We start from the raw sequence: 12,444 nt of genomic DNA, 5'->3' as shown, positions 1-12,444 counted from the left end.
GATCGGGAAAGAAGGTCTAAGTTTCTTGAAACTGTAAACTTGATTTTTTCTAAATCAGCTTTGACTCATGCTGGATATTTGGTGGCATTTGTGCCACCACTCCGATGACCCTCAGGTAAAGTTATCGACCAGTTAACCAAAGCTCCTGTTTTTAAAGATATAATTTAGATTTCCTTATGAAATTGAGCTTTAGCTTCTATTTATATCTTTTTCTTTTCAAATTGACTTTGTCCTAAATTCAATGTCTATAAAAGCTACATTTATAATGAATAAACATCACTAAATTTTCTTTGAGGTTTTGCTGTTTCACCTCACCATCCCTTTAAAAGGCTTATGAGGCTCACAGCTCTGACTGAATGTGTGTCATATAAAGTTCTGATTATGAAATGCAAGTGCACCAATGTCCTCCCGCTAATCCTTTTTGCCTTTAGGCCCCGTCCAATGAAACACCAGCCAAATCTGTTCAACAGTACCTGTAAAAATAGATCTATTTCATACTAATAATGTTTCTGCTCCTTTGGCTACTTGTTTTATATTGTTTCTGTCCGTGTTATACTGTAAAGCCCTTTGAAACGTGGCTCTGAAAGACTTTATAAATAACAGCTAGTATTGATATTTCACTGATTTTTCTGTTTCCATAACGATTAAAGACTGTTTAATGAAATATCAAACTGCTGTTTGTGATCAAACTTACTGGACGTGCACACTCGCTCGTTAAAAAAAAGAAGAAGAAAGAATGAAAGTGGAATTTATTTTTAAAATGAAATAAAACCTTTCGTCTTGCCCTGCTTTTAGAAACACTAATTCATTTACAGATCTGCCAACTGCACTTAACTACATGCACACAAATCCATGTCAGCTACTAACTCATACACATGAACTTTTCCTGTGCAAAGGCCGTCCTTGTTGCTGTGCTAAAATCGATAGCAGGAAGATTTAGTGGGAGAGACATCAATCGAATAATCAGTTAGGGGCTTGCAAAGAGATACACAGGGTTAATTCACAAGGGTGGAACCTAATAGTATCAGATGAACCTCCAAATGAAATGTATTTGCAGTGGCGTTCTTTCTAAGTTTCTAAACAAACCACTTTTGAGCTGCTTGCACAGTAACATAGCTCTGACATGTATGACAGGAGATGTAGTTCAGTTTTAAAACTCTTACTTTGAAATGATCAAAATGACATCATCACTCAGTAGAAACACTGCATGCACCCATGCCTAATACAGCTCTCCATCCTGCTAACATAATTAACAACCAGTCAAATACACATGTGCATATCTATATATGTCATGTTCTTCTTATGCAACAGCTAGAAACTGATCATGTAGTGTGTATAAAATTTAAAATAAACTGCCTTCTTGTATTGTGGCTATAACAAAGAGTTTTAGGACATTCAGTGTGTGATTCGGTTACAGGGAGACGGCTGGACTCGTGATGAAATTTAGTAGTATTCCTTCCATGGGTTAAAAAGACTCCATTTCAGTTGAGGTGGAACAATTGTTAAAAAAGTATTTCCTGAAGGCAATGCCATTTATTTCCCCAAGGTTTCCTTTTACTTCCAGCTTTCCCCTTCCTGTCAGATTTTCTGCTTCAGTTTCTGACCTCTCCTGGTTACTTTGAGAACAACAATATGTGTTCAAACAGCTTTGCAGCACCAAGGAAGCACACAAACAAACGCACACACAGAAACACTTTGGATGAAATGGAAAATAAGAAACGTGTAACTTTCAGAAACACCACATGGTCATCTACAATCCTTTATTCAGAAGGATAAATTATAGACTCTCTCTGTGGACTTCATTTTGCCCGTGCTCTCTTCAAAGAATATAGAAAATCTGTATAGTACTGTATAGATAAAAAAGCAGCACTAATCTAGGGTTTGTCTGCCTCTGGTCCACCACTTTGAGTGAGCATTAGATGAACTGCTGACAACCAGGCTGTCTAGAGGATTAATCCTAATGACTACTGTGATCCCCAGGGAGGCACAGTGGAGTGCTGGTTAGCACTGTTGCACCACAGTGACAAGGTCCTGGGTTTGAAACTATAGGATAGCTGGGGCCTTTTGCTGTGGAGGTTGTATGTCCTCTCTGGGCACTCTGGCTTCCTCCCAGCATGTTAGGTTAACTGGTGACCTGTCAAGGGTCTACCTTGCCTCTTGCTCTATGACAGTTCAATCCATCAGCAACCATCACCTCAGAGCACTTTATATTGTAAGGTAAAGAACATACAATACAATAATGGGAACTGCTGGGGTCATTATTAAATTTGGTCCCATGTCTTTTGCAGAGTGAAAACATCGGAAAGGTTACTAACATCACCTTGGAAACATTAAACTAAGAGGCTACTGTATATATGATCTCATCCAGTGCTTTTAGCTTTTAGTTCAAAGTCCACTGAGCCAAATCCAGAGAACAGAGCTGAGATGTGCAGCTGGAATCTCCCTGAACTGAACTGCTCACAGCAATTTATTAGTCAATATAACTGCACACAGAGCCTTAATTACTCAGTGGGGAACTTGTTAGAGATTTAGCACAAAGAGTGCAGCCAGACTTCTCTAACCTGACCAAAACAGTCCGGTGCAGTCCAACAGATGGTTGGAAACACTGTATAACAACCCCCACCTCATTAGTGTCGAACTGAGCTCGACAGATTTTGCTTCACTGAGTTCTGATAATTTACTTCCTTGCCAACACAAAAAAGGCATTCAGTTCCCTTCACCCCCCCCACAGACAGTCTGCAGAAAAACACACATGCACTTGCACACAAACATGCAAATATGTCTGGATCACACACACAAAACATTGCCTCAGATCTGGCTCAGGTGACTCTCATTTTAATATATTTCACGTCTGACCTTTTAACGGCGGTCCTTTTTTTCCAGCTCAAGAACATACCAACTAAATGCAGATGGGATTAAACCTTCCTGAATATGCAAACATGAAATACATAGAAAAACACACCTGCACGTACCCAGAATCCCACTGATTTACATTCATTTCTTTGTTTGACAGCTGACACCTAAAGCTTAACTTTTGAATATTTACATGATGGAAATATTTGGACTCCTAAAAAGGGGGAATCAAGTCTTTGCAGTGCAGCTCGAAAAAGAGATATTATTAATATTGCATTAACACGAGTAACACAAGTACACTGGTGTTATACATACACATATTCACTTCAGTGAAGGACAGCCCACACCCAGCCACATGCAAATCATAGTAATTTGTCTGCTGCATAATGTACACAAACTCTCCCCGTACTGCTCGAACACACAAAATCATTTAAACACCTTTTACCTGTATGTGACCGAATAATGCACCTTAATGCCTGAGGCGTGACGTACACAACACCGCCCCGGCTGAGCTGTTTGGCAATAAAGATCGGCACATTTGCATAACAGTGCTGATGTTATCTGTTAATCTTGGGAGATGAGGAGTGTTGTCTGCAGTGCTTGAATGAGGAGGAGGATAGTGTGAGGAGGACTGCAGTGTGGCTTTGGAAGAAGTGAACCATTTAAAGTTGGCCTGAACTCATAGTGGCAGTATTTGTTAAGGGTAAAAGTTCAAAAGGTTTGCCTGCCAGCCTGTGCAGAGAGGTGTGCTCACCTCCGAAGCTCGTTGCTATGGGTTTCTGGAGCTGCTTTCCCAGAGAGAGCTGGTGACCCGGGAGAAGCCTGCCTTGAGGATAATCTACTAAGGAGTAGAGGGAAATGTAATCAGGCGTGTTTCCCATCCATGATATTCAATCAAGGATTTAATCAAACAGTTTTTACAATAAAACAAAGTGCAATGAGATGGAATAGTGCCCCAGTTTGTGTTACTCATATGATGGTTATTTAGTGGAACATCATGAGAGGTTAACAACTATAAGGCCTGATATGTTAAAGACCATGCGCACTGAGAGTAGCCCTATCCCTGCTTTCCCAGCTATTATCCAGTTATCCTTCTGGTTAAATTGTAGCAAGCATTCAGCAATAGTCTGCCCGCCCACTATAACCTAAAAGGTAACCACAGAGCCCACTTCACACCGTGAATCATTCCCCCTGAGCCGGAGACGCCCCTGGTGCGTCAGTGCCCCCACAGCTATCAATCATTCAGACAGACAGAGCAGACCGGAAGTCTTCACAATAAAGGTTCACTGCTACATTTTTAAACCTACCATGACCAGACAGTATTTGGCTGTATATAGGTTAAAAGGCATGAGGTGTTAATAACATATGCTTACATTAATTAAAAATTATATTTATATAAATTTCTCGGGGAAAAACTAAAACTAAGTAAATAAACCACTAAAAGCTACAACATGCTCTTCAGATGGCTTTTACTTTTGAAGGTTGTCCCACAGCTTCCTTTTCCCTCTTCATGTTTTTTTTTAACTCTGTCTAACTTAACAGCCGTTGCAGATCGATGATGACCGAGCGGCTCGGATCTGCCGTCGTCTTCAGGACACAGCAGCACCGCCGCGCATCGTCAGCCACGCAGGGCTCAGCCTGAAATCTCGGTTTAAGCTGGATTTTCTTTCAGATTCCTGCCTCATTAAATCGGTTTGCAATTCGCACGCAGGTCCTGGCCGGTAGGTTTATGCTCTGGATCCCGTTTCTTTCGGTGGTCTTCACTGCAGCTTACTGCGTTTAACCCACTAAAGTGCAGTGGGCTATTTCTCTGCACTTTATTTAGAAGAGATCGTTATTCACTTAGATTATTCCTGACTCGTGCTTTATAGTTGATAGGATCATTTATTCTGATCTTGTAGGACAAGAATTTTCATATTGTGGGGCATTTTTATGTATTTAAGAATGATATCTATTATTATTATTATTAATATAGATTTGTTGATAAAATATTATAGTTGAGGTGACAGATGTTGTAGGATCATAGCATCATAGGATGCTTAGGATGTACCAACATACTGCTCTTCTTGTTGTATCTGCTGTCTCTCTCACGTGACCCCTCACCTGCTGTTTTACCTGGATGAATTCATGTTTGTTTTGGCTCAAGCTTAACTATGTGGAGACCTCTAATCTGCAGTGTACATATTGTAATTGGTTTGTGTATTTGTGTATATGTGTGTGCGTGTCTGTTGTATATTGTATACTAGTTGCCCTTCAGATTAGATGCCAAACTTAATTTCACAGTTTGAGTTATATACTTTTCAATGACAGTAAATCTAATCTAGTCTTTTTCTTTTGTCCTGTCCACCATGTTCACCTTTTCTTCGTCAGAAAAAATGGAGCTGCTGCCTGATTTTTGGAAGGAGGACTACTGGCTTCCTCCTGGCGTGACCTGGAGAGACATGGAGCAGCTGAGGGACTCCAACCGCCCCAGACCCCAGGACCTTCTCATCGCTCTGCCCCTCGCCCTCGGCTTTGTAGCCCTCCGCTACATGTTTGAAAGGTAGCACACAAGCCTTCTTTGTTCTGATAAGGGTGAGTGAGTGTTTGAGATAGTGAAGGGTCTGCAGCAGAGCACACAAACATTTCACTCCACTGAAGCTGAAACAGTACTTACAAGTCCTTTCATCTGAGGTTATCAGTCGTTATCACCACTGGAAAAAAAAATAGTGGCACCGCATTTGCTGGCTATGGCCAAGCATCCACAGTATCAATAGAGAGGACTTTGTAAGAGGATCCGAGCTGTGGGACAGTGAGCAGGTGTTTTTGTGTTTTTGGAGAGCGGAGCTGGCATTGTTAGCATGGGGGGAGAAAGACTGGAAACTAGAGAGGAAGATAAACAGAAATGAAGTGAGGGAGAAAATGAGAGATGTTCAAACCTAAATGAAGGTAATTAAACATATTAGCTGTGAGCAAACAAGCAGAAGACGCGTCAGGAGACTCAAATTGCTTGTTAATCATACTTAAGATTGTCAAATTATCTCATATTAATGTTCCTGGAGTGGAAAAAAAAACATGCATGGCTATGATTAACTAATAAAAGCAGCCTTGTTTGCAGGTTTGTAACAATGCTTTAACCTAATGTATTTTTAACTGTTGTGTTGTGAGTGGTAATACAGTGCATTCATACGCAAGTGCAGTCACACTTGGTCACCCAGCGCTGTATTTACAGCTAAACAGTGACTGCAGACCGGCTACCAGAGTATCCCCCGCCCTCTGTCTAAGCTTCCTTATGTTCTCTCTGCCCTCAGGTTTGTTGCTCCACCCATGGCCAGGTGTCTTGGGGTGAAGAATAGATTACAAGTGACTGCTGCCCCATCGCCGAAGCTGGAGTCGTTTTACACCCAGAGGAGCAGACAGCCATCACAGGTGAGCCTGAGCAGGGCTCTGCACGCATGCACACACGCAGTTTAGTCTTTGAATTTGAAAATCAGGTGTGTTTCAAATGATTAAACCGGTTATTAAACCTTCATTAAAACATCGTTTACTTCTCATCACTTTCATTTGGTCTTCATTAGGTCACCCAAAGACATGTTTCCGCCCAAGTGTTTTCATTTGAAATTTAAATCTGTGTGTAAAGGCACTTTGTTTTCCCTTTCCCCCACAGCATTAAACACCTCACAACCCCACAAGTTCATCTTGTGACCTTTCACGGGCTTCTGGCTACTACTTGACTCAAACCCCAAGCAGTCAAAACTAGCTCTACCTCAACCAGCTACCAGCTAGTTTGTTGTATAAATCTCAATAAATAGCAGATAATTTCCTTTTTTTGCCCTTAGGTTTATGGGTTTTCAAGCTGCTTGAATATTCATTCATATCTTTTACTTCCTCCTGTTAGTTGCCACTGGGATCAGAGCAGAAAACACAAGTGGCAGGATAGTTACACAAGCATGTTCCTGGAAAACCATGCTTCGAGTGGGAAACCCACCTCACATGTGGAGTCATACACACGCTTTGTTCTCCATCTTTTCGATAAAATAGAAATGAGTCCAGCAGATTACAGAGGGTTGCTTTTGCTCTAAATACTGAAAAATATTTGTTTTAAATCTAGCATTCCTGTTTCTTTAAAGATCACAGAAGGTCATTGATTGGTTTAAAAAGACATAAAAACACCATAAGGGACAAAGATAGGCTCACTTATTCAGCTCACTGTGAGATTTTGGTCCATTCTAGGTTGATTTAAGCTTAATGAAAGAAAAACTTCCACAACTCTCATTTCTTTATTCTTTCTCTCATTTCATCATTTATGTCCACCATTTTTACCCGGCAACAGTAAAAGGCTGGTGGGGTATTGTCGGGCAGAGCGAGTGCCGTGGACTCTCAAGTTTGTGAATACGATAACTGTAGAACAAGGTGACATAGAGTTTTGAAATTGATGCCACAGGTGTATCTCCCAGGAGGCTGAGGGGTAACACTGGCAGGCGTCAGCATTCGTACATTTTCGGTAGCGTTTGTGTCTGTCGTGCTGTCTGTAAACAAGATAACTCAAAATGTCTTAAATGAATTGTGTTAAAACTTTGTAGGGCTTTAAAGTGGGGTCATATTCACAATCCATTAAAATTGGGCTAACATCCACCGAGGTCTTCAGGGTCAACATAATGATTTATTTTTTGAAAAACGACTAAAAGCCTCGTAACTTCGAAACTATGATTCTTACAAGTGTTATGTTCTTTCAACATATGGATAAAGATTTGAAATATCAGGTCACATTTGACCTCTGACCTCTGTAGATTGATCTGAAGGTCAGCATGTTAATAATGCTATATAGAGCTATTTAAAAGCCATTGTTTCCACTGACGACATATAGACATATAAGGAATGATATGTGGTTATTCTAAATATCACATTATTTTTATGTACAATATACTAACAGGTTATAACTTTTTAAATACTGTTTACATACATATACAAAGTTTCTGACTGAGTTTATTTTGTTTTTGGAAAGCAAAATAAATATGTGATCAAGATTATTTAAACAGATCTCGCTAAACAATGAAATGAATGCTACATATGTAAACATTAATAAGAAATAATAAAATAATTATACTCAAAAATGATGTGAAATATATTAAAATGGGAACAGGACAAATAAATAGAAGCCTGCTTCGCTTGCTCCACCTCACCTCATTCTTTGCTGTTTTTTGTTTCAGAGTGAAATTGTCAGCTTGATGCTGTTGTGCGGCAAAACGCAGAGACAAATAGAGACGTGGTTCAGGCGTCGCAGGAACCAAGACAGGCCGTGTCAAACCAAGAAGTTTGGTGAAGCTGCGTAAGTGTTTCCACTCCACACCTCCGTCTTTGTCCAGTTACAGATGAGTTCCTTCATCCTCCACCACACTCCACAATGACCGATCCTGGAATAGCTCCCAAGAAGCTCACTCTGCTAATTTTGCACAAGTTTCTTTTCTAAATAGAGACACCATCGAAAGCTTTGTCTGGTTACATTTTTAAAATGTTTTTTGATTGGTCAGAGTTTCTCACCTCAGTCGCTGTCTTTCAGTTGGAGGTTCTTCTTCTACCTCACAGCTTTCATGGCTGGATTGTCCTGCCTGGTTGATGTGAGTGAAAACATTTTACAGCAATGACATTTTATTCCTACTATTAATGCTAAAACCATAATTTATAAGTAAGTGAAAACAAATTAATATAATGTGAAAGTTGGCATTATTTCTGTCCTTTCATACGTTTCCACCTCTTCAGGTTTATTCTAAATTTTTCCCTGTCTGTGCAGAAACCGTGGTTCTGGGACCTCAGGGAATGTTGGAGGCAGTATCCACTTCAGGTGAAAACAATACGTTACAAACATTCCATTACAGAGTGCGATCCATTAAAACAATCGTTATGAAAATCTCATCATTTATGTGGAAAGTGTAACCTGTGTAGGTAATCCAATTAAACGTGTTTTACAGAGGAGCTGTAAAACAAGCACAATACAGTAAATTCATGCACGGCCATTCATACTGCAGAGATTAAGTCAATTTACTTTTATAGTACCAGGATGTCAGAAATGGGGTTAAATAAATCTAAACAAGCCAAGAATTGGAGGCCCTGATAATTAATGGCTTATTATAAAGAATCACACATTTACCCGGTTACTGATTTCGCTTGATCGTTAACTTTGGCAATGAAACTGTATTAGTTTGATATTTAACCCATCCTGGTTCTATATTTAGAAAAATTAAACTATTTTCTATTCATATTTACTACTAGAACTAGTACTACTAATACTAATAATAATAATACATACTGACTTATGTGTATAAAAAGTCTATGATAAATACATGTACAATTTTCTAAAAGTAAGCATAAAAATCTCGAGAAATGGAAAGTAAAACACACATCGTCTCACACATACAAGAAATTTCACACTCTGTAGGCATCCGTTGCACTTTTTATACTCTTTAAAAAAATCCTATTTTGCAAATGACAATGATGATAAATATATATATGAAAAAATAAATAAAAATATCGTCTTGGCTGAGAATAGTTTCAATCCATCAAATTGTAGTTTATAGGCAAAGAATGATCCATTATGCTGCCTAGTGGGACTAAAAAAAATGAGTTGCTCAGTTTCTTAGGCTTTGGAGGCAAGCGTAAGGATAGTTACACGCCTAAATCATTCATTATAGTTTCCCTTCCTTTCATAAACAGAAAAGCTTATAAATACATTTCAAATCCTCTAGGTGTTCCTGTGTAGGCTGCAGTGCTCCCTACTGTTCTGCCAGTATTAAAAGTCCACTTGTTTTTTAAAAAATCATCTTTATATTTGTCCTCCTCAGCCCATGGAGGGAGCTCACTACTGGTACTACATGCTGGAGTTGGGATTTTATGGCTCTCTGCTTCTTCGGATCTCTGTGGATGTGAAGAGGAAGGTGAGGATGTTACACAACAGGCTGCGTTCAGGCCCGGCGACACGTAGCAAAGTGTTTATTTAAACAGAAGCGCTTGTGCATTGAACGCCCCGTTTTGTTACGCAAGCATTGCATTGAAAGCAGCTGATTCACTGCGTGCACTGCCCTTTTAGATGTGCCAGAGTTTATATACAGATTGCTGCTGACTGAGTTGCATGTGTTGCCAGATTTCCTCCTGCCTCACACAGCAGATGCCCTTTACAGAAGTTAGCTGTTAGGATGATGTTGGTCTAAATGTGGTCATATTTCATGTTTCACTCACTTCACTTCTGCTTTAATGAGAAACCTGACCAGCACATGGTTAATGAGTGACTGTCTTCTGCTGACATCTGATGGTTCTTTTGTTTTGCTCACTGTATGTTTGCCTTGCCAGGATTTTAAGGAGCAGGTCATCCACCACTTGGCTACCATCTTCCTGCTCAGTTTCTCCTACTGTGCCAACTACATTCGCATCGGCACCTTGGTCATGTTGCTCCATGACTCCTCTGACATCCTGCTAGAGGTAACCTGCAGATCCTTTTATTTATGCTCTAAAAATTAAATAAAGGTCATTTACAGTGTGTGAATGGTCATTTTCACATGTGCAGGAAAAAACCTTTTAGGAATATTGGAAGATATAATATGCACGTTGGCCAGTCCTCCTACATTAATGTAGAAAATTGAAAGAAAGGAGAAAAACTGGCTGTGCAAACTACAATCAGAAGTTCAAACTGCACTTTAGGCTATTCTTAGAAAATATTTATCTAAGACCTCTGCATAGCCTGCAGGAAGCAGAAGGATCCTGTGATTGTGCCATGATAGCTAGCAGTGCTGACTGACCTTTGTTAACCTGAGCAAAAGACATAATTGTGAACAACATAAGGTCCTTCTAAACCTGAGCTGCTTGATGCTTTTTATTTTTGCCCTGAATATGAGAAAACAGCAGGCTTAGTGTTAGTCTTAGTGTTCTGCTCTCTGCTTGTCTTAAAGACTGAGCTGTTTTTCCCTGTTCTGAAAACATTTAGTTTGTTCGATTATCTAAATCCTCATATCCACATAGCACTATTGTTGGGATTTGCTATGTGACTTTATTACACGGTTATTATTTCTGCAGTCTGCAAAGATGTTCAACTACGGCGCTGGCTGGAGGAAATCGTGTGACACCCTGTTTGTTGTGTTCGCTGTGGTCTTCCTCGTGACTCGGCTGGTGATTTTTCCCAGCAAGTAAGAGATAATTGTATCTCCTTTTTTTGTCATTAAATTGCTTGATAACTCTCTCATCAGCAACTTGACTCTAGCTATTCGATTACTTACAGAATCATTCACACCACCCTGGTACTGTCCATGGAGGTGTTTGAGCCTTTTGCTGGCTACTACTTTTTTAACATCCTGCTGATGGTGCTGCAAGCTCTGCACATCTTCTGGGCCGGCTTGATCTTGCGCATGGTCTATAAGTTCCTGAAAGGCAAGGTGAGAAAGAGCAGTGAAGCTATAGTGCATCACTGGATTTCTCTGACATGTTTTCAATTGTTGTGCATTTATATTTCTTACATGATACCACTTGATGCAAACAAGCAAAGAGTCCAATGAAAACAGCCGACAGGGAGCATCCAGAAAACTGAACCACAATCAGCTTAATGTCCTCATTCACAGCCCTGTGGTCACAAGAAAATAAATGTTTTTGGACCTTCTTCATCGCTTTGTCATGTGAAACCTTCTGTTTTCTTCCTCAGCTGGAAAAAGATGAACGTAGTGATGAAGAAAGTGAGGTTGAAGAGGAAGAGGAGGATAAAGGGGGAGAGGAAAACAAGGACCAAGGAGGAGACTGTTACTGGGAGAAAAGTAAAGACTCTCTGAACTCCAAACTGTCTATGCTGACCAACAGCTGTGTCCTTAACAACCTGGCCAACCACAGGTCGTCTGTGGTGGACAGAATGCGTAAAGCTCAGTAAAAATGTTCTCCGTCTGTTGTTTTCCTTTGCTAATGTGAACTGGGCACGCTCAGTCAGAGCGTTGTCTGTGAGTCGGGTGATTCTACTGTCCTTCACTTTTAACTGTGAGAAATAAAAGCAGAAAACATTCTCTTTAATGCTGGTCTCATGACACAGGTGTCATAGCACACAGGAAGCACAATCCTGAGCTGCAGTCACGGCTCAGCCTCAGTAACACTGCACAACGATCCTTAATGATTCACTCTCTTTGAAGAGGGACGGCAGCCTTCATGTGAAATGTTTTGTGCTTGCTAATGTCCACTGTAGCCTTCACTGCACACGGTTTGCTTTTTATTTATTAGGCTCACGAAGCAAACAGAGATTACTAACAAAAGAGCAGGTTGATGTATGTTCACGCGTAGATAGAAGTGCTCTTTAAATATTGTAAATTACTGTTACATTTAAATGCTGAAAATAAAATGATCATTTAGTCTTTCTACCTCTGTTTCTTTTTTTTGTTTAAGATTTTAAAAAATATTTCAGTATGTGATTCTGTAGAATTAAAGTGCTGTGCAAAAGTCTGGAGCCAGCCCTCATTTCTTTATCATTTGCGCGGAAAATGGGAACGAGGTGCAGCGATTTAGTCAAATGTGTTCACGCATAAGTGGAAAAAATTAATGTAAGGAAAAAGTTTATAGCTCGAAACTTCTTGAAGGACATTCAAAGCTCTT

The 12,444-nt window shown here is 39.9% G+C and overlaps 1 protein-coding gene across 3 annotated transcripts; it reads left to right on the top strand.

The window, feature by feature from the left end:
- Positions 1-4,396: 4,396 nt before the first annotated feature.
- Positions 4,397-12,222, top strand: LOC116314136 (ceramide synthase 2-like). Of its 3 annotated transcripts, none has more exons than XM_031732038.2 (11): positions 4,397-4,574; positions 5,224-5,395; positions 6,144-6,261; positions 8,043-8,161; positions 8,393-8,450; positions 8,624-8,674; positions 9,672-9,764; positions 10,177-10,305; positions 10,897-11,006; positions 11,099-11,252; positions 11,516-12,222. In XM_031732038.2, exons 2-11 carry the CDS (start codon positions 5,229-5,231, stop codon positions 11,732-11,734), a joined length of 1,218 nt encoding a protein of 405 aa, XP_031587898.1. In that variant the 5' UTR covers positions 4,397-4,574; positions 5,224-5,228; the 3' UTR covers positions 11,735-12,222. The 3 variants fall into 3 exon arrangements, with proteins under 3 accessions (XP_031587898.1, XP_039457789.1, XP_039457790.1); XM_039601855.1 differs by lacking the exon at positions 11,516-12,222 and adding an exon at positions 11,363-11,496; XM_039601856.1 differs by lacking the exon at positions 11,516-12,222 and adding an exon at positions 11,358-11,476.
- The last annotated feature ends 222 nt before the right edge of the window (positions 12,223-12,444 follow it).

This window comes from Oreochromis aureus, linkage group 18, assembly GCF_013358895.1.
Source record: "Oreochromis aureus strain Israel breed Guangdong linkage group 18, ZZ_aureus, whole genome shotgun sequence".
Lineage (NCBI taxonomy): Eukaryota > Metazoa > Chordata > Actinopteri > Cichliformes > Cichlidae > Oreochromis > Oreochromis aureus.
This window is presented reverse-complemented; position numbering and strand designations above follow the sequence as displayed.